This window comes from Daphnia magna, unplaced genomic scaffold (assembly GCF_020631705.1).
Source record: "Daphnia magna isolate NIES unplaced genomic scaffold, ASM2063170v1.1 Dm_contigs021, whole genome shotgun sequence".
Taxonomy (NCBI): domain Eukaryota; kingdom Metazoa; phylum Arthropoda; class Branchiopoda; order Diplostraca; family Daphniidae; genus Daphnia; species Daphnia magna.
The window spans coordinates 135,559-158,285 of record NW_025533118.1 but is presented as its reverse complement, the minus strand read 5'-3'; the positions used below and the strand labels follow the sequence as shown (position 1 = coordinate 158,285).

The window sequence follows — 22,727 nt, the reverse complement described above, 5'->3', positions numbered from 1 at the left end:
TGCGGCAGCTGAAGAAGAAGATTGGTTTTGCCTTGTTTGTCAGGCGCCATACAGTGAAACAACAACTCCTTGGGTAAAATGCCTTGGCAAAACTTGTAAATCATGGGGACATGTTGATTGTGTCGATCCACAGTTTGTGTGTGACGAATGCAACGGCGATCTACAGGCATAAAGTGCCCATATCGTTAGACGGACAATTTACCCCAAGCTCGGGACAACTAACCCCAAGCCGGGGGTAAATTGTCCGAAAAAATGGGTGTCACATTTTGTTTTATTCTGATTGAATAGACAGAGATAACTAAATTTAAATGCTTTCATTATTTAGCTAAGATAATAGGCTTTAGGACGTAATCAATAAGTTTGCTGTTCATTTCACAGGGAAGCCTACAAAAATCAGAGAACCAAAAAAGGGACAACTAACCCCGGTCTCCCCTACATGGCCTGTCAAAATGTCAGGGAATTGTAAGTCGAATTTTTGCTAGATATGACTTATGGTGAACAGTGGTATGCATTAGAGGCCAAAATTTGGCACATTTTAGGTGTTTCACTTTATACGATGTTCACCTGTGAAATGTTTGCCTGAATTATGTATATTATTTTTTATTTTTTGCATTTAAGGCTATTAATCTTTATGTAAGTTATCACAACTTATTTTTGAGTTTCCCACTCTAAAATAACTATAGGATTTTTGTTTATTGTAATGTTATTCTAGTTTGTTTACAACATCAACATTTCACTGAAATCCGTATTTGAAATACATGGGGCCAACTTACCCCACTATCAATGCCAACTTACCCCGTTAGTGGGGCATGTAGGCAAATTTTTTTTAGCTTTTTGAACTTTGATTTCGATATGAATTCTTCAACGTAGGTCAAATTAAAAAATAACACGAGAAAGCTGGTTATCTGAGCTTTTTTTTACACTTTTTGGTGTCAAAATATGAAAAATTAAAGAAACCAGAGAAGAAATTGAAAGAATTGTACCAACTAGCCCCACCCTCCCCTACCTACGTTGTTTCTTGTAAAATGTGTTATCCTTTTTGAGGCTAGAAATTTTGGGGTTTTTTGTCCAAAAAATTTGCTTTAAAAATGAAAAAAGGTGAATAGTAGTTAAAACCCCGAAATTTTCGAAAAAAGTCAAAATTTCGTACATCTTCACATTTTTCGGGGTTGGCAACCCCAAATAAGTGGTACCCTTTTTAACAGTGAAGAACTTTCTGTTTTCTCTTTTTTTTACTCATGTATAGTACATAATCAAATGCACATGGGACATATTGTGAAGATCTACTTTATCTTACTTTTGAAAAATCGATGGTTTTCGTTCAAAAAGATAGCGATTGCTACCAAAGAATTGGCACGAAAATTTTTTACTATTTATCTACGGCTTTGGTACTATCACGAATGGTAGGCGAAAAGTAGGAAGAACATGGAAACCAGAATTGAAAGTATAATAGAAAATTTAAATGTTACTGGAAGGATATTAGGATTATATCCCTTAATGGCGATTCTTTTTTATTTTAGCCAGGCCAAAAATAAAATTTAAAAAAGCTAGTTTCAAATCGAACGACCAGCCAATCATATAGCTCTTACCTTTTCTTATGACAAAAAAGCATCAGCGAAACCTTCCAGCTCCTTGTATTTATTGTTATGGGTACAAATAAAATTAAGAATTAAATGACTACCCATTGATAGAACTTGGTGTCCGGGATGAATAAAGTCATCACATAGTTTATATCCATTAACATCGTACTGGTAAAATTGTCCGAGGAAGCAACTGCGTATGTACTCCTCGATGGCGGGAAGCAGTGAATCCCATACAGCAATTCGTGTACCCCTGTAATATTAGTGCTGTTAAGCGTTGTTTGAAATTTTCTCTGAAGCAAGAAATTGCCGTGAATTAAGATACAAAATATAACGCATTTATTAAATTTTATTATTATTTTTTGAAATCCTTGTTAATCTGCATTTTGTTAATACAGAGGGGGAGAAGTAAAGATTAGCAATTTTTTAAAATTTAAGTTCACATTTTCTTATTGTAATACCTATGTAATCGCTTGAAGTTTAAAAAAAGAAAAAGTAATTTACTATCTATGAAAACTTTTAAGGTAGGGGAGAGAGGGGGCAATTGATACACTTTTTTGTTTTTTGTTTCTCTTAAAAAAAATTTTATGTAAAAGTTATATAGGATTAGCTACTAAACAGTATTTTTTTAACGAGAAAACATTAAGTTTAATAGTCGTAAATAGTAAAAAACTGAGGTCGCTTCAAGTGTTTCAATAGCCATATTGCCAGGGCAATTGAAACGTTGTGTCGGGGCAATTGCAAACGTGGGTTTTCCCACAAGGAAGCTTCTTTGAACCCACATTAAATCAAAGTTACGATATCTCATCAGCCACAACTGCTACTATGGTCAAAATTTCACCACTAGGTACAATGGGATTTACAGATTTTTTACATTTGCTGATGGTCATCGTTATTTTGTTTAAAATATATAAATAATTAAGTTTAAAAAAAAAGTTTTAACAACATTAACTTTTTAATAACTCCCAAACGGCTAAAACAAGTATTACACACGTTTAAATATGATGTTTTACACATGTTAAAATGTATGACGTTAAATGTTTGCAAACAAGATGCGCTCACTAGCAGATAGTGTATATAGAAACAAAGCGTTTCAATTGCTCCACAATAGTGTCATCATTAAATTTTATTATTTAATATTATTTAAGAACCCCTAAAAAATAAATTGTACTAAGTTGTAGAAAAGCGAATCGTTAAGAATTAATTTTATTAATAAGGCGTAGCGTTTTAGGGGTCAGAACAAAAAAATTAAAAACGCAAAATTAAAAGATGGAGAACAAAAAATTATTTTTTCTAGATATCTTAAAAAGTTTTACATAAAAAACTCTTAAATTTGTCTTAACTTGTAAAACCCCTCATTCTATTGCCCCAAATTTAAAAAAAAAATCCTTTTATATTGCGAGAAAAATAATTTTTGTTTTAATTGCCCTGTGTTTCAATTGACCCCACTCTCCCCTGCCAAGATGACCCTACAGCGGATCAGCTGGTCTTCATAAGGGATAAAATGCCCTACGTATTTTAAATGCAGTTATACCAAAAAAATTACGTCACAAAAAAAAACAATTGTAGGGTAGAGTGGGGCTAGTTGGCAGGAGGGCAAGTAGACAATTTTTAATTTAGAAGAATTGTGCCCAAGAGATTTTATTGAAATAATTTCTGGTTAATGGCAAACATGCCGTTAAAAAAGTGATCGATCGCTCGTTCATTGATGATTCAAGAAAACTGCTGATCAATCCCTCGCTCAATTGATCACTTTTTCAAATTGATCGGTCGCTCGCTCAATCGATCATTTTTCGATCAAAGAATTTTTAGAATGTTAATTTTCACGGCGTTACACGTATAATTTACAAGCTGATTACTTGATTATACCCAAAACGACTCGTCAAGCTCCGCCCCTATCCCACATAAACTACTCCCGTGAATGCTATTTAGGGATTTTAAAAATTGTAAATTTTTTTCACCCTTTAGCAATTTGAACTCACACCTTTCCCAAGTTAAGGCGTCAATTTAAGATAAGTGTTTTTGACACAAATTTCCATTTTGAAAATAAAAAAAAAAACGAAAAAGGAGGTTAAGAAATAAAGGGAGTCTAGACCTTCTTGGTAAACCAAATGGGTATTAAAGAAACCTCTATCAAACTTAAAACTACCGCTGACTTATTTGATTTTGGCATGTCTGTCTTCAAAGACAATTTGAAATTGCTTTTGCGAATCATAGATGGTGTTCTGTTAGATCAAAATTGAACAACGACCTTTCGATCTCGATCTTGATCTTGATCTGAGTAGTTGATCAATCGCTCGCTCACGATCAGAAAAAACGATCGATTGATCAAATCGATCTCGATCAACAATCCAACGCGGCATGTCTGGTCAAAGGTGCTTATCGTGCGCACATTTATGTAAAATTTTATAGCTTAATTGCAAATACTTTAGGAAATAGAAAACAAGGACAAGGGGGCTAAATTAACGACTAAACATGATAAATAGGGAAATTGTTGCTTAAAATAAGTATCTAATTAGTAAAAATAGATTCTCACTGTAACGCATTCTCGTATGTTCTAAATGTAAACAAGTTTTTAGCCGCATCCCCGAATTACACAGAAAAATAGAATATTAAAGCCTAATACACAGCAGCGACTGGATACTTAATTAAGGGTCTTTCAGTAGGAAAAAGCTACTGAAAAAATTAAGTATCCTTAAATGATACCTGATTTTGAAAAAAGATACTTAAAATTTTGATTCCCCTACTGAAACCCAATTTCATACCTATCCTATCGATTTTAAGCATTGAAAAAATTTTTTAAGTATGACAAAATTCTTTTTAAGTATTTAAAATATTAAAGTATCCTGCGTAGCATACTGAATTACTGATGTTAGGATTAACTAACAATCTTTAAATTAGGATTAATTAATATTTTAAAATGATATTGTACAATAATATTAGGACTTTGGCTATTAATACTTATTATTACAATAATACGGCAAACTGATGTCACCTTGGTTTAACAACTGGCAAATCTTTAAAAGTGCCCAATCGGTCAGGTTTTGATTTCAAGTCAACATATACAATCAGTCATTTTAATCATATGAAATGCATCGACTGCACTATTAAATAATGGCCTCTATTGTTAGGTAGACTAGATCTAATATGCAATGACAATTTTACAAAATCCCTATATTTGGTTACATCACCTTTTCACATGTATCGGTGACTAAAATTTCTTCGTTCTCAAAAACATTTGTTAATCTTAAGGAACCAAACTTAAATTTAGCAATAAGGGTAACTATTTTTTGGCAAACACAAGCCCATCTCATGACAGGTTGCCTGAACTAAGTTACTAGTTATAACTACAAATCAGTTATTTAATCTAAGGGATTTCTGGGTTTTTGAACCACGCTTAAAATTTTTTTATGTTAATTTTCTTTAATTTCTGAAATATATGCCACTTAAATTTTATGAAATAAATTTTGTACGATCATTACTTTTCAATGTATTAAAAACTTTAGCTGGTTAGCTGCAAAATCACATGTTTGTAAATGTATAAAAAAAAAATTCGAAAATTTTCAATCACTTTATCTATCTTATCACTATTTTTAGCTAAATTAATTCTTTCATTAATAACTGAAGTGACGCAGCGGTAAAGTATAAGACAGTGAATCTAAAGGTCCATGGTTCAAATCCTATCCCAGCTAACTCTTTTTTCAAAAAATTTACCTCAAGTTACTGAATTTTTCAGTAGCCTATAAAAATTAAGTATCTTATAGAAATTAAGTACGAAAAAAAGATCTAGTAGGCTGGCCTTTTTTAAGTATCAAAAATTAAGTATTTTGTCGCCGCTGTGTAGGGGAGGGTTGGTTTTTTGGGTACCATTTTTTATTTTCTTCTCTCGTTTTTTTCATTATTCATATTTCGACATCCGAATAGATGTTAAAAAAAGTTCAGATAACCAGCTTTCTCGTGCTATTTTTTAATTTGATCTATTTCAAAGAAATTCTATACAAAGAAACGTTCAAACCGCAAAATTTTTTGTCTAGGGGAGAGTGGGGCCAATTGAAACGTTGGGCAATTGAAACAAAAAATCTAGCTCTCGACGTATGAGAGGTAGAGATTTGAAAAAAATTGACGGAATAGCAATAGGGGGTGTTGATTTTTAGAAAAAATTTTAAGTTAGTAGCTCTCATAGTTTTTTAGTTATCTTAATAAAATTAAATTTTGACTTCCGCTTGATATAATTTTATCGTTCAATTTTACTCCCTAAAAATTAAAAGCAATTATTTTTAATAGTACTAAATTAATCTGCGTTCATTTCTCTACAAGCTTGTTGCATTTGTTTTTAAATAATTGCTTATTCAATTACTTCAAATAAATAATTTAGCGATGACCCATGCGAGGGGCAATTGAAACACCCCTGTTTTTAGCAACCTTTCCGTGGATGCGCGCGAAATCGGGACTCGTTTTCTTCAAACCTGCAACACTGTTCGGGTAGCTCGCTTATGGGGAAACCCATGTTGCTATTACCCCGACGACGTGTTTCAATTGCCCCGACAATTTTGCGTTTTTTGTTTTTCGAGGTGTCTCTAGTTTTTTACAGTTTACAGCTAGTAATATCTGTGTAACTCCACCAAAAAAAATATTGTTGTGTAGCTAAGATAGTTTGCTAAACAACTATAACATTTTTGGATGAATTAAATCAGTATTTTAGTCAGGGGGACCGAAAATACAAAAATCGTTTCAATTGGCCCCACTCTTCTCTACATGCCCCTCTAACGTGGTAAGGCAGTGGTAGTGGGGTAAGTAGCCCATGTATTTCAAATAAGAATTTCAGTCAAATGTTGATGTTGTAAACATACTAGAATCACATTACAAAATAGGAAAATTCTACAGTTGTTTCAGAGTGGAAAAGTCAGAAATGAGTTTTGATAGCTTATATAAAGATTAATCACCTTAAGTGCAAAAAATTAAAAAATAATGCACGTAATTCAGGCAAAGTTTTTACAGGTGAACATCGTAGAAAGTGATACACACCTAACATTTGCCCAATTTTGGTCTCTTATGCATACCACTGTCCACCATATATCTAGCAAACATTTGACTTACAATTCTCTGACATTTTGAAAGGCCATGTACTATACATATGCATGTATAATGCATATGCCGAAAATGCCCCATGTTGCCAGGTATTAACTTGCCCCAACCCAGGGTGTATTCAAATAACAATATTTATTACTGATTTATAATCGATAAAAACAAATCAATTGTTATAGTTCAATAGAGCACAAAATTTAAAATACTCATATTTTTTAAAATTATATGCATACCAAGTTAAGATATAATTGATAAATGGTGTAGAGTGGGGTCAATTGAGACACTTTTTTTTTTATCTTTTGAAAACAAAACTGAAAATTTTAACATAAAAATTATATAGGATTGTAGCCTACTATCTCAGCTAGTAAACAGTATTTTTTTTGTAAGAAAAAATTAAGTTTAATTGTAGTAAATTGTAAAAAACTAAGGTCACTTTTTGTGTTTCAATTGCCATGGTAGCAGGGCAATTGAGAATGCAGGAAAAAAATTAATGACACGAATTTATGGAAAAATGAATTGCAAATCGTTTAAAACTAATTTAATTATTAAAGCGTACCATTTAAGGGTTCAAAACAAAAAAAATTAAAAAGCAAAATTAACAGACGGAGTACAAAAAATTGTTTTTTGAGATAACTTAAAAAGTATCAATTAAAAAAACTCGAAATTTTGCTTAACTTGTAAACCCCGTCATTCTATTAACCCTAATTTTTTCAAGTAAATTCCTTTGATACGGCGCGAGAAATGATTTTTGTTTCAATTGACCTGTGTCTCAATTGACCCCACTCTCTCCTACCAAGCACGCAACTATTGTGAATTTGACGCAAAAAATTTCATTATTTCCTATTTACTAAAATATTTGCGATGGAGCTATAAAATTTTACCCATAAAGATGCGCACGATAAACAACTTTGGCCACAAATTATTTCAATAAAATCTGGACACAATTCTTCTAAATTAAGAATTGTCTACTTGCCCTCCTGCCAACTAGCCCCACTCTCCCCTATGTTTACATTTTTTAAATATGAGTAGAGAAGAGTGGGGCCAATTGAGACACAGGGCAATTGAAACAAAAATTGTTTCTCTCGCCGTATAAGAGGAATTTTCTTGAAAAAATTAGGGTTAATAGAATGAGGGGGTTTACAAGTTTAGAAAAATTTACGAATTTTTGTATTCAAAACTTTTTAAGATATCTCGAAAAAACTGTTTTTTGTTCTCCGTCTGTTAAATTTGCGTTTTCAATTTTTTTGTTTTAACCCCTAAAACGCTACGCTTTAGTAATAAAATTAGTTTCAGATGATTTGCAATTCATTTTTCTACAACTTAATGTCATTTAATTTTTTCCTGCATTCTTAAATAATTTTAAATAATTAAATGTAACGATGACCCTTTTGCAGGGCAATTGAAACACTTTGTTTATATTCGCTGTCTGCGAGTGGTTGCATTTTTTTGCAAGTATTTGACGTAATTCATTTAAACAAATGTGTAACGAAGCCATCAAAATATATATAGGGGAGAGTGGGGCTAGTTGGCAGGAGGGCAAGTTTGCAATTCCTAATTTAGAAGAATTGTGTGAAAGAGGTTTTATTGAAATAATTCATAGTCAAAGATGTTTATCGTGCGCACAATTGTGCAAAGTTTTATAAATTTATCCCAAATAGTTTAGGAAATAGAAAATAATGAAATTTTTTGCGTCAAATCCACAATAGTTGCGTGCTTGGTATTCATCAATTTTATCTTTTCTTGGTATGCATATAATTTTTAAAAAATATTAGTTTTATAGAAAATTCTGTCCTCTATTGAACTGTCACAATGGATTTGCTTTAATCAATTATAAAGGAGTAATAAAATTTTTTTAAAAAACAAACCCCGGGTTGGGGCAAGTTGATACATTGCAACATGGGGCATGTCGGCATAGGCATTATACATGCATATGTATAGTACATGGCCTGTCAAAATGTCAGGGAATTGTAAGTCGAATGTTTGCTATAGATATGACTTATGGTGAACAGTGGTATGCATTAGAGGCCAAAATTTGGCACATTTTAGGTGTTTCACTTGATACGATGTTCACCTGTGAAATGTTTGCCTGAATTATGTATATTATTTTTTATTTTTTGCATTTAAGGCTATTAATCTTTATGTAAGTTATCACAACTTATTTCTGAGTTTCCCACTCTAAAATAACTATAGGATTTTTGTTTATTGTAATGTTATTCTAGTTTGTTTACAACATCAACATTTCACTGAAATCCGTATTTGAAATACATGGGGCCAACTTACCCCACTACCACTGCCAACTTACCCCGTTAGTGGGGCATGTAGGCAAATTTTTTTTAGCTTTTTGAACGTTGATTTCGATATGAATTCTTCAACGTAGATCAAATTAAAAAATAGCACGAGAAAGCTGGTTATCTGAGCTTTCTTTTACAATTTTTTGGGTGTCAAAATATGAAAAATTAAAGAAACCAGAGAAGAAATTAAAAAAATTGTACCAACTAGCCCCACCCTCCCCTACCTTTGCAAGATACCCACAATATGATCTATTTGCTTATGCTTATTTTATATTCATATTATATTCTTATTCACTATTATAAACGTATTTGTTAGTTGCTTCATGTGCAACCATGTTGACCTAGATAAAACTTCCGGGTTCTGACTCACGCGTGTGACGCACCTATGCGTCACGAACATCACACCACACGCGAAGATGCGACGTTTCATGGTGAACCCACTTTCTGACAAGAGTCAGACAAGTATCAGCTTGCAAGACGTTCAGTCGCCTTTAGCTTGAATTGTCACTCTTAAACAGTAGACTTTTTATCTTGATGTGTTAGCTTATTCATTTTAATCCATTAGTTATTCCTCCAACTTATTTTGTTGTTCTTTCCTCTCCGAGCATCGTGTGTATTCGAATTATCTTCTCAACACGTACTCCAAATACTATACGTGTCGGCAAGTAGTATTGTTCCCCGTTTTTCTCCTATTATTCCCTCACGCTTTTACGCCCGCGCTACCACGGTAAGATCAAATTACTTTGTCTCGAATCTCACGCTCAGTTTCCCAATTGGACTCACGTCCATGTATCCCTACTCGTCTTGTAAACCTTTGGCCTCAGCTTAGTAATACATAATCATCATTGTGGGTAAATACGCCTCTGAGTTTATTTACACAACAAATTGTCTTAATTCGTAAAGCCATTCACCCGAGAGGGAGAATGCTTTACAAATGTAAATCATCATGTTAACACAACTATAATACTTGTATTCGCTGTTTGGGATTTATTAAAAAAAGCATGTTGCTTAATGTTTTTTTTTTAAATTTAATTATTTAAATATTTTAAACTAAATTACGATCTACTTTAAGCATAAATTTAAAAATCTGTAAATCGCATTGTACCTAATGGTAAAATTTGATCACACTAGCAGTTGTGGCTGCTGAGATATCGTGATTTTCATTTTATGTGTCCCCTTCATACCCCTTCATGGGTATGAATAAGCTTCCTTATGGGAAAACCCACGTTGCAATTGCGTCGACACACCGTTTCAATTGCCCTGCTACCATGGCAATTGAAACACTCGAAGCGACCTCAGTTTTTTACAATTTACTACTATTAAAATTAATCTTTTCTCATTAAAAAAAATATCGTTTAGTAGCTGAGATAATAGGCTACAATTCTATATAATTTTTATATTCAATTTTTCAGTTTTTTTTTCAAGAAATACAAAAAACCAAAAAGTGTATCAATTGCCCCCACTCTCCCCTATGTATTAACAGTTAAATCCTACTTTTACTAATTTTACACAGTATTACTATCTTCCATGTTTAATCGCTAATTTAACCAGAATATTTCCAATAACAAAAAAAAATGAAATGTGCAGTAACAAATTTAAAAAGCCCAAGTAGAAACAGTTGTGTAAAAAAAAGAAACGGTGTACACTAGACTACAGAGTGCGAGAAATATTGAGGCTAATATAACAATATTAGCCTCAGTATTGCTAGGTCGTTTCTAGTACACAGCGGTGGTAGAGAACTTATTTTTCGCCATTTAAGTGTTTTCTGTACACTGAACAGTAGCCTACTTTAAAATTAAAGTAGGGATTTTAGCTTACTTTTATTCGTTTTTACCATACTTAAACTGAAATGATTGTAAAGGAGAGTGGGCCAATTGAAACGATTTTCATATTTTTGGACCCTCTGACTCAAATACTGATCTGATTCAATCAAAAATTTTATAGTGGTCTAGCAAACTATCTTAGCTATACAACAATATTTTTTTTGGTTGAGTTACACAGATATTACTAGCTTAAAACTGTAAAAAACTAGAGAAAACTAAAAAAAAAACGCTAAAATGTCGGGGCAATTGAAACACGTCGTCGGGGCAATAGCAACATGGGTATCCCCATAAGCGAGCTACCTGAACAGTGTTGCCGATTTTAAGAAAAGGAGTCCCGATTTCACGCGTATCCACGGAAAGAGTGCTAAAAACAGGGGGTTTTTCAATTGCCCCTCGCATGGGTCTTCGCTAAATTAATTATTTTATGTAATTCAAAAAAATTTATTTAAAAACAAATGCAATGAACTTGTAGAGAAATGAACGCAGATTAATTTAGTGTATTTTAATTATTGTTTTTGACTTTTAGTGGGTGAATTGAACAAATAAAAAACGGTAAAAATAATCAAGCGGAAGTTAAAATTTTATTTTATTGAGATAACTAAAAACTCGACAAGAGTTTTGACAGAGACAGAGTGACAAACTATGAGAGCTACTAATTTGAAATTTTTTCTAAAAATCAACACCCCTATTGCTATTAGCCTACCCGAAATTTTTTCAAATCTCTACCTCTCATACGTCGAGAGCTAAATTGTTTGTTTCAATTGCCTTGCGTTTCAATTGGCCCTACTCTTCCCTACTTATCACATTAAACATACTAAAAAATTGTAGAAGTTTTTAGATAAGTGTTTTTAAAGGAATAAAGTACTTTTAAAAAATAAAGTGCTATAAGTCAACGTAACGTTAAATTTCAATACTTGTTCGTAAAAAAGAAACTTTTCATTAAATATTTTATGGAAAGCAAGTGCTTTCATACTTTTATTTCAATTTCCCGTCGCCTACGTTACCTCACACAACCGTGTAGTCTGCATATTAGCTGATACCTTCTGCTACAAACGTCAATTAAGAAACAAGATAAGTTTTTTAATATTTATATGAAAGAGAAGCTCTTTCTACAACCTGTGGTGTGAATCGTTGTTGCCCATTCACTAGACTAGGGTACGTTAATCCAACTAAAATATTTTCACATCACTTAATGCACGTTGGGAACGAGGGCGTTTTCCGTTTTGAAAACATTTTTGTGAGGAAACAATTTTTTTTTTCCAAGTTCTTATTCGAATCCCCGATATGCAGAGCAAAATAACTTACTATAGATTAATAATTATTGCCGAGTGGTCAGATCGACTGGCTTGCAATGTTAAAACATAGAGCATGGTCTAACATTGTAGATCTCGGAACTGTCGTCTGCTAGGTGTTTCGTCTGCTATTTCCGCGGAAAAATTTTAGGGCACTCGCTAGGGGCGCTGACTACCCGGATCAGTCATAACATTCTCTCCATAGCGTTGTCAACAATGGGGAAAGTAGTCACTTGTGACTGTTTTCCGCGCTTTTTCTTCTGTATTAAAAAAAAAAAAAATTACTACACAAATAAAGGAAACCTGAATCAATTCCTCTTTGTATTTCAAATTTTACAAATTAATTAACCATCTTCAAAACAAGGCCGTCGCATGCAACATCATGGATGACTTGGTGGAACGAATCTCTCATGTAAGCTTTTTCAGAAAAAAAGATTTTTAACAATTTTCTCAACTTTGGCAAATGTAAAAAACATGCCAAGAGAGGCAAAACGCAGGAAGCCTTTGCCTCTCTTGGCATGTTTTTTAAGTTGAGAAAATTGTTCAAAATCATTTTTGAAGGGCCTTGTTTTGCCAAAAATTTGTTGCGACAAACATCGCCTGGAAATGGTCCCTTTTTTAATGTTTGAATATATAGAAATCCGATATCATATGGAAGCGAAACGATTAAAAAATTAGGCTAGCCAGAAATTAAAAGAAGGGCAGCATAAGCTGCCCAAACTGTCTAAGATGGTCAATTAATGTGTATTAATGTATACTAAGGTGTGTAATACGAAGAGGAATTGATTCAGGTTTGCTTTGTTTTGTAGTAATTTTTTTTTTTTTTTACCCAGAAGAAAACAGCGTGGAAAACAGTCACAAGCGACTACTTTCCCCATTGTTGACAACGTTTTAGAGGGAATGTTATGACTGATCCGGGTAGTCAGCGCCCCTAGCGAGTGCCCCAAAATTTGTCCGCGGAAATAGCAGACGAACAGCCCAAAACAGGCCTAGCAGACGACAGTTCTGGGACCTCCAATGTTAGACCATGCATAGAGGTTCCTAGTTCATTTTCCACAAAAGACTAACTTGTTTTTGTTTTTCAAATATGTTAGCATACTTAAATATGAAGCTAGAAATTACAGATAAGTAGGAGCAAAATTTAAGTAGGATAATTAAGTAAGTAGAATTAGCCTTTTATTAGGTATGAGAAATAAGTACTCTACCACCGCTGTGTATGGTAGACTTTCCCCTGTCCATTCCGTAATAATGCATTGCGTAAGAATACCAGAAAAATTTTAAAGAAAATCGTTGACTTACTTGAATATCGTACGTATAATAGAATTGTATTGATCAATTTTTGTATTGTGAATAATATGATTGTTAGGTCCAGAAATGGGTCTCAACATATCTGTTGTTGGGCTTTGAATTACCCAAAATATTTGCTTCCTCGGATGAATTCTCAAAAAATTTTGAAGTACTGGCAACAAGTCTGTTTCTATTTTTTCCATGTATGTCTTTTTACTGTTCTGTAACATATTGTGAGCTGTTGATCCTTCCGATAGCAAAAAAATACCTTGATTGGTAAATGTATCCACACTGATAAAATATTAAAGATAAAACTACTTACCCAAAAAAATGAAATCCGGTGTTCCATGATCATCTACAGTATGCATATTCCACATTCTGAAATCAGTTAGCAATTCGTCATTTACTAAAGCTCGCCATCGAAAAGAAACTAGTAGGTCGTTTAAAAGTGGACTGTGCATGTTTCGATTTTCATGAAAATGAGACTCGTATTCTTTTAGGTGGAGCGGCAGGTTTCGATCGTAGTTAGGAATCAACTAGTTAAATGAAAGGTTGCGGAAAATTATTTTTTTCGTCTTGTTAGAAACTTTGCTTCTTCGTGTAATGGGCAATTGTGATAATTGTTGCACAATACAATCGAAGAAAACCCCATAGGTTTTTCTTTATTTGAAACTTATGCTTAACTTTCAAATAAACAAGGATAAAAGTATAACGAATGTCGACGTTAAAGCTTACGTTATAAATTCTCAGAAAAATAAAAAATCTATGTAGAAGAAATTCATTCCCCTACAAGCGTAAAATTATTGTGGCGTTTTCTGATAAAAGTAATAAGAAAATAGTTAAAATACGGCAACGAGTTTCACCCCCTTCATGGGAAAAGTTGTCCGATTGGTCGGAGGTAAAAATGTTCTGTGTTTCAAGGCTGTCTATAGGGCTTTTCGACATCTTTTGTTACCCTTTCCAGATCGGGCAACGCTGCAATCGATGGAACATTTCGTCTGCTTCACTCTCAATTTCTGATTCCTACTTTTTCACTGCTTTTGGCTACCATTTGGTAGCGAAATGAAACATGCTACTTTTCGGTAGAAACTGCTACCATTTGGACGGAAAACCGTCGATTTTTAAAAAGTAGGGTAAAGTAGATCCTCTACCATCTGCCTATCATTGACAAAAACGGAAAAAAAGAAAAGACTTCGGCGGGGATCGAACACGTATAGACATATTACTGATGTTCGCAGTCAAGCGCCTTAACCACTCAGCTATTTTAACTTGTTAATGTTGAAACATTTTCCTGACTATTTCGAGGATTCAGCTAAGAACTTAGAAAAAATTCTGACTGAAAACTAAAGTATGTTTACATTTAAGACATTTGAGTATTTGTTAATAATAAAATCCTACTTTTAATAATTATATATTAATTTTAAACTATAATTTCTATCTTTTTCATTTTTAATGGCTAATTTAACACAAATATTTCAAAATAACAAAGGAAATGTTAATGTTCAAAAACAAATTAAAAAAGCTAAAGTGGAAATAGTTGTATAAAATCAAATAAAATGCTCCACTATTTCCTTCACCATTCCATACTCATTTAATAGTGTAAATTTTCTTTCTGGGTGTGTAGAATGCAATCATCTGGGTAATTAATCGAGAGTAATTTTTGCTCTATTTGGCTTTTTGCCACCAAATATTCTAGAAGTCATCCTTTGACGTGGGAGTGAGTTGTTACCCTTGTATCTTACCCCCGGTCTACTATAGCCCGTTTTCCCCTTAAGGGGATATTCTGTATGTAGGCTGTTTATGTGCATATTGTACAAACCGAAGTAAAGCTCAAGAACTGATTCCGGATGAGAGAGTCGCCAAGGAAAGCAATATGAATGGAATGCTTCTTGACGTTAAACAAGGAATCAAGACACAGCACGACATCTTCCATTTCATACTGACGAATTTTATGTGACACGGAAAAGCCTTTAAAGCTGTTTTCCATGGGTTGCAATGTCGAAGAATTCATGGTGTGATCGTTTTGTAAGGTTAACGTTGTTGAAATAACGGTCACGTTAACGAAGATTATTGAACACCAAAATATACGCTTCAAAACTACGATTTGCATCCTGACTGTGATATTTTTCTGTAAAATGAAAAAGGTTAAAATTGAACAATAAATAACATTAATTGTAATAAGTTAACAGGTAATATAATCACAAGAAAATCAATTTAAGTGAAACGTAGAAATTTATAATTAGGAAATAATCGTCTGTGGCGAGTCTCGAACCCGAGTCTCCCGCATCTCTATGTATACAATCAAAGCAGCCAACCGTTGCGTGTTGATTTTTCCAGATATATAGGGGAGGGTGGGGCTAGTTGGTACAATTTTTTTAATTTCTTCTCTGGTTTCTTTAATTTTTTATATTTTGACACCCAAAAAATTGTAAAAGAAAGCTCAGATAACCAGCTTTCTCGTGCTATTTTTTTATTTGATCTACGTCGAAGAATTCATATCGAAATCAACGTTCAAAAAGCTAAAAAAAATTTGCCTACATGCCCCACTAACGGGGTAAGTTGGCAGTGGTAGTGGGGTAAGTTGGCCCCATGTATTTCAAATACGGATTTCAGTGAAATGTTGATGTTGTAAACAAACTAGAATAACATTACAATAAACAAAAATCCTATAGTTATTTTAGAGTGGGAAACTCAGAAATAAGTTGTGATAACTTACATAAAGATTAATAGCCTTAAATGCAAAAAATAAAAAATAATATACATAATTCAGGCAAACATTTCACAGGTGAACATCGTATAAAGTGAAACACTTAAAATTTGCCAAATTTGGCCTCTAATGCATACCACTGTTCACCATAAGTCATATCTAGCAAATATTCGACTTACAATTCCCTGACATTTTGACAAGCCATGTACCATACATATGCATGTATAATGCCTATGCCGACATGCCCCATGTTGCAATGTATCAACTTGCCCCAACCCGGGGTTTATTCAAATAACAATTTTTATTACTCCTTTATAATTGATTAAAACAAATCCATTGTTACAGTTCAATAGAGGACACAATTTTCTATAAAACTAATATTTTTTAAAAATTATATGCATACCAAGAAAAGATAAAATTGATGAATACCAAGCACGCAACTATTGTGGATTTGACGCAAAAAATTTCGTTATTTTCTATTTCCTAAACTATTTGGGATAAATTGATAAAACTTTGCACAAATGTGCGCACGATAAACATCTTTAACCATGAATTATTTCAATAAAACCTCTTTCACACAATTCTTCTAAATTAGGAATTGCAAACTTGCCCTCCTGCCAACTAGCCCCACTCTCCCCTACATATTTGAACTATTTAAAGTCGCTAAAAGTTTTGCATTAGGTGAAATATCTTCGCTCACTATTACAAATATTTTTGTTTCTTACTCCCCCATTAACATCGGATAAACCAAATATCTTCTTAAGGATTATACAAGTCAATTTCACTTTTCCTTTTGAATACATTTATAAACTTTCTGCTTGTTTTATAACAGTTAAAACAAGCAGAACTGTTCATTTTTGTTAGCGGTTTTCACACCCAAAAATAGTCTGAAAGCGGCGAACAAGAGACGTACGATTTAACCGACGAAAACTGACGGTAGACTACGTTTTCGAATGCGAAAATCGTCAGTTTTTCCTAACGTCTATCAGAAGGTTTCTTTGCCGAAAATCGTGCGAAAGAAACGTACTAAACCAAATGTTGTAAAAGATTGGCTGTGACGAGTCTCTATAATGGTTTTTTCGTACCTTCCCTATTGTGAAAAATAACCGACACTACATTATGCTTGCCAATTTAGTTGATTTATTTAGGTTTTTTAAACAGTCTAAGAATTTGTTGGATAGTATACCAGAAAAATCATGACGTCAAAACTCAAAGCCCACGAAACATGCAACTACAGTAAACTAGGTAAACACTTTAATTTAAAGTGAGCGCCTCTAGCGGTAGCCTTGGTAAGCAAAATTACAGAAAAACAAAACAAAACCATTAACACCCACGGATTATCGCACGCAAAAACCAACGAAAATCGTCAACTAACCTTTGCGGAAACCGTACCCTGTTAACGATTTTCGAAAATTTTTTACGAACGAAAACTGTTAACCAGAGATTACCTTTGTGAATATCACAAACCCCGCTCGATGTCCGTTACCACTAACCGACGAAAACCGTAACCCAAAAATTAACAATGTTGTTAAAATAAGCTCAAGGTTCAAATGGCATAGTAAAGTAATAATTATATATATCATTCAAATTTTGACTATGACTGTCAAAGTCACAAATCGACTCACCAAAACAAAATCGCGATATTTCAATACATAATAACGAACTAAAAAATGAAATAGGTGTACTCTCTAAAAAGGGATGTCTAGAAAATGGTAGACAGAAATTGTCTAGCGCGTTTTCTTTACATATTGTTCTGAAAAAAGCAGACAATTTGTCTGGAAAAAAGGTTTGTCGTTCACTCGTCTTCATAATCCCTCTGAAGGTCACTCCTATTGCACTCCAATGAAATTTTAGAAAAAGCGTCCGATTGTCTCATTTTTTGCAAACGCCAGACAACTACATCATGGGACCGCTCTTTACTTTAAAAAATCACACCCCTTTTTCTAACTTCTATCCCATGACCTTCAAGGCCAATGCAAGTAGGTCTTCGGTTTAGCTAATTGTTTAGTTAAAGCAATAAATACAAATTTATTTAGACTGTCTGAAACCTGATTATCTGATTGTCTGAAATCTACGGGTGGTTGTCAACTCGGAAAAATAATCGTACACCCCAATATTTTTAAGCTAAAACTACGAAAAATACAAAAAAACACAAAAAAATATGAATAAATATAAAAATAAAAAAAATAATATATATATATATATAAATTATAAATCCGAAATAGTTAGACTTAATATATTCAAATTCTCATAAGGGCTCAGTTATGATCCTAACGGAAATAGGTAAAATAGAAAAACCCTACCGTAAAATAAGGTTTACGCCGAAAATTCATTTTTTTGACAAAATTTTTATGTGGACCCAACATATACCTTCCAACTGTAACAGGTAATAGGTAACGCAGGTAAACAATGACATTACATCAAAGCTTATCTCGCATTCAAGAATTGAATTTCGAAAATTTTTTGGGGTCGGTTGGGCCAGTTCAGATTTTTGGGTAAACCAGGGCGCCCCGCAATAATTTTTTATTGACGATCCGTAAATGACGGTTTAGGAGTCAGAAAGTTTAATATTCGAAATTTTTATTCGTTATTCTTTTTTTTTGTTCTTTTTGTTTTATTGTTTTATTTGCGAAACGACTTACATTTTCTGTTATCCCACTATTACATTTTATCGAAATTGGTAGCTATATTGCTAAGGCAATTAAGGACATAGGATAGAGAATCTAGGGTTTGAAGTTCAAGTCCCGGCGCTGATTTGCTTTTATTTTACAGTGAATTAAATTTTTGGCTTCATTTGCTGAAGAAAATGTACATTTTAATTATTTAAGGGTTAATAGAGTTTTTTTGTAAAGAAGCATGAAAAACACGTAAAAAAAGATCTAGAAAAGTTTCACAAAATTTAGCAAATCTGGAAAATATGAAAAAATATAACGAATATGAAGAAATGTGAAAAAATACGAAAAATACGAAAAAATATGAAAAAATGTAAAAAAATATGAAAAAAAACTATTTCTAAATTCGTACACCCAAATGACGAGTCGACAACCCCCCGGAAATCTGTAAACAAATGGTTTTGCATAAAAAAAAAATTTAAGACCTTTTAATTTAAAATTTTGTTTTCCCTACTTAATAAAAATATGTAACTTAAAGTTGACAAATTGGTGAATATGAATTATAATTAACTCGTTTGAGAGGGCAAGATTTATAATTATCCTAGTTGAAATAAAAATAATATTTTCTTTATGAGCCGTGCTAGCGCTATGATTAGAAACATTTTAAAACATAAAACGAAATATTTCAACGTTTAAAAATTGTCCCCAAAAATATTCTATCAAACATCTTATTAGGACGTAGATTAGATAGTTAGATCTCACTTCGGAAAATTTTTCTTTATTTGTAAGATTTATCGAACTGTTTTATTCAATAACAAAGTTCAGTCTTTCCTAATTGACAAAAATACCAGATAATTTTCAAATTGCTCAGAATCTTATAAAACTGAAGAATTTCATGCCTATATCAGTTTCATCCTGCCTCTTTTCGTTCCTGTTTGTATGTAGACTACTTTTATGAATAATATACCTCCATCATTTCTTCGAAAATATCTTTCTCTTTGTATATAAACCCCGAAATTTCTAGGCTAAAGCCCAAAAATTTCGGGATTATTTGTCCAAAAAATTTGCATTACATTTGAAAAAATGTGAATACACAGCAGCGGTAACCTACTTTAATGTAAGTATTTCAGTAGGAAATTTCCTACTGATTGATTAAGTAGGTCGAAAATCTACTTAATTTGCAATTTTCTTACTTAAAACGAGTTTCCCAAGTCACTTACTGTAAATTGCAAATACTTATATGTGGTTATGCTACTTACACTTACCATCCCACTTATAAATAAGATGGAAAATGGCATTTTAAGTATGAAACATTCGAAATAAGTATGCTTTAATTTAAGTATCTTTATTCAAGTTTTACGAAACATACTTTACCCATTTTTAATACTTACATTTAAAAGCTGTATCAAAATTAAGTATCGTTTCCCCAAATTTAAGTACTTTTTATACGATATAAGTTCTTTAGTTAAGTACCTTGCACAGTAAAGCAGGTTGACTAAATCAAGTCGTTAAAATTGCAAGTAGAGAAGAGTGGGGGCAATTGAGACACAGGGTAATTGAAACAAAAATTGTTTCTCTCGCCGTATAAGAGGAATTTTCTTGAAAAAATTAGGGTTAATAGAATGAGGGGGTTTACAAGTTTAGAAAAATTTACGAGTTTTTGTATTTAAAACTTTTTAAGATATCTCGAAAAAACGGTTTTTTGTTCTCCGTCTGTTAAATTTGCGTTTTCAATTTTTTTGTTTTAACCCCTAAAACGCTACGCTTTAGTAATAAAATTAGTTTCAGATGATTTGCAATTCATTTTTCTACAATTTAATGTCATTTAATTTTTCCCTGCATTCTTAAATAATTTTAAATAATTAAATGTAACGATGACCCTATTGCAGGGCAATTGAAACACTTTGTTTATATTCCCTGTCTGCGAGTGGTCGCATTTTTTTTGCAAATATTTGACGTAATTCATTTAAACAAATGTAAATCATCATGTTAACACAACTATAATACTTGTATTCGCTGTTTGGGATTTATTAAAAAAAGCATGTTGTTTAATGGTTTTTTTTAAATTGTAATTATTTAAATACTTTAAACTAAATTACGATCTACTTAAAGCATATTTTAAAAATCTGTAAATTGCATTGTATCTAATGGTAAAATTTGATCACACTAGCAGTTGTGGCTGCTGAGATATCGTGATTTTCATTTTATGTGGATTTGAAGAAGCTTCCTTATGGGAAAACCCACGTTGCAATTGCGTCGACACACCGTTTCAATTGCCCTGCTTCCATGGCAATTGAAACACTCGAAGCGACCTCAGTTTTTTAAAATTTACTACGATTATAATTAATCTTTTCTCATAAAAAAAAATATCATTTAGTAGCTGAGATAATAGGCTACAATTCTATATAATTTTTATATTAAATTTATCAGTTTTTTTTTCAAGAAATACAAAAAACAAAAAAGTGTATCAATTGCCCCCACTCTCCCCTATCTTGTAACTCTGACATATTTTGATGATCAAACACTACTCATGAACTGTCAATTGAAAATCCAACAACTTTTTTTGAACACATCAAATTCCATCACAGGAATACCGGGAAGTTTATAATGTTGCACTGTTAAAAAAGGTAATGATTTTCGGTAGATAATTGAACATTATTCTTTCTATCTTTTTCTATTTCAACTAAGAAAACGATATTTAATTTAATCAAATTAATATTAGTATAAATTTATTCAAATTATAACTATAAACTTCAAAAATTTTATCAATCGGTGGTGTTTGATTACAGAATTTCAGCACGTAAAATCAAATGATACCATTTCTTAAAAATTTTTCCAAAAAATTTTCTATCACCAAACAGACCTTTAAACTATATAATGCTATGTTTGCAACTAATTTATCATCGAGTGTAGCTCAGTGGTAAAGCGTCGGATTACGATTCAAAAGGTCTGATGTTCGAATCCCGTGGTATACGGTATTTTTTTCATTTCTGAACCCCATTTATGGATATACCTTAATTACCACAACAAATTTTGATATGATAGAAGTCATTTGCTGAATTTTTGACTAAAGATTATATAATTGCCCTATAGAAAAAAAAGTGTGCGAATGAATTTTAAGTAGGCTAGACCCTTTATTGAGCCTACTTAACTACTTACAACATTCTTACATGAAACAGGTTTTTTTAGTAGGAAATCTCGTGTAAGTATGGGCGGAATTTAAGTATCCAAAGCCATGTAAGAGATCCTGGCACCTCTTAAGTAGGAAACAATAAGTAGGGAGCCGCTGTTGTGTAGTAGTAAAACCCCGAAATTTTCGAAAAAAGTCAAAATTTCGTTCATTCTCACATTTTTCGGGATTGGCAACCCCAAATAAGTTGTATCCTTTTTAACAGTAGGCCTATAAGTTATACATTTAGAAGATACCAGTTACAAACAGTTACAACCTGTTTACTAATAATTACTAACTAGTTATAGGGGAGAGTGGGGCTAGTTGGCAGGAGGGCAAGTTTGCAATTCTTAATTTAGACAAATTGTGTGAAAGAGGTTTTATTGAAATAATTCATAGTCAAAGATGTTTATCGTGCGCACATTTGTGCAAAGTTTTATAAATTTATCCCAAATAGTTTAGGAAATAGAAAATAACGAATTTTTTTTCGTCAAATCCACAATAGTTGCGTGCTTGGTATTCATCAATTTGATCTTTTCTTGGTATGCATATAATTTTTAAAAAAATATTAGTTTTATTGAAAATTGTGTCCTCTATCGAACTGTAACAATGGATTTGTTTTAATCAATTATAAAGGAGTAATAAAATTTTTTATTTGAATACACTCCGGGTTGGGGCAAGTTGATATGTATAGAGTACATGGCCTGTCAAAATGTCAGGGAATTGTAAGTCAAATTTTTGCTAGATATGACTTATGGTGAACAGTGGTATGCATTAGAGGCCAAAATTTGGCAAATTTTAAGTGTTTCACTTTATACGATGTTCACCTGTGAAATGTTTGCCTGAATTATGTATATTTTTTTGAATTTTTTGCATTTAAG

The 22,727-nt window shown here is 32.5% G+C and overlaps 1 protein-coding gene across 7 annotated transcripts in view; it reads right to left on the bottom strand.

Moving 5' to 3' along the window:
* The window catches only part of LOC116933792, a 28,498-nt gene that overhangs the window by 903 nt on the left and 4,868 nt on the right, over window positions 1-22,727 (bottom strand). For 2 of the 7 annotated variants that reach the window (XM_045180653.1, XM_045180654.1), the window contains exons 3-6: window positions 15,178-15,486; window positions 13,681-13,894; window positions 13,371-13,605; window positions 927-1,833 (exon numbers count right to left, since the gene is read on the bottom strand). In XM_045180653.1, the coding sequence (XP_045036588.1) occupies window positions 1,596-1,833; window positions 13,371-13,605; window positions 13,681-13,894; window positions 15,178-15,468 (978 nt within the window). In that variant the 5' untranslated portion in view covers window positions 15,469-15,486 and the 3' untranslated portion in view covers window positions 927-1,595. Of the gene's footprint in view, window positions 1-920; window positions 1,874-13,370; window positions 13,606-13,680; window positions 13,895-15,177; window positions 15,487-22,727 lie in introns of those variants that run through there. The other 5 variants (XR_004400296.2, XM_032941491.2, XM_045180655.1 and 2 more) reach the window with 5 other exon arrangements.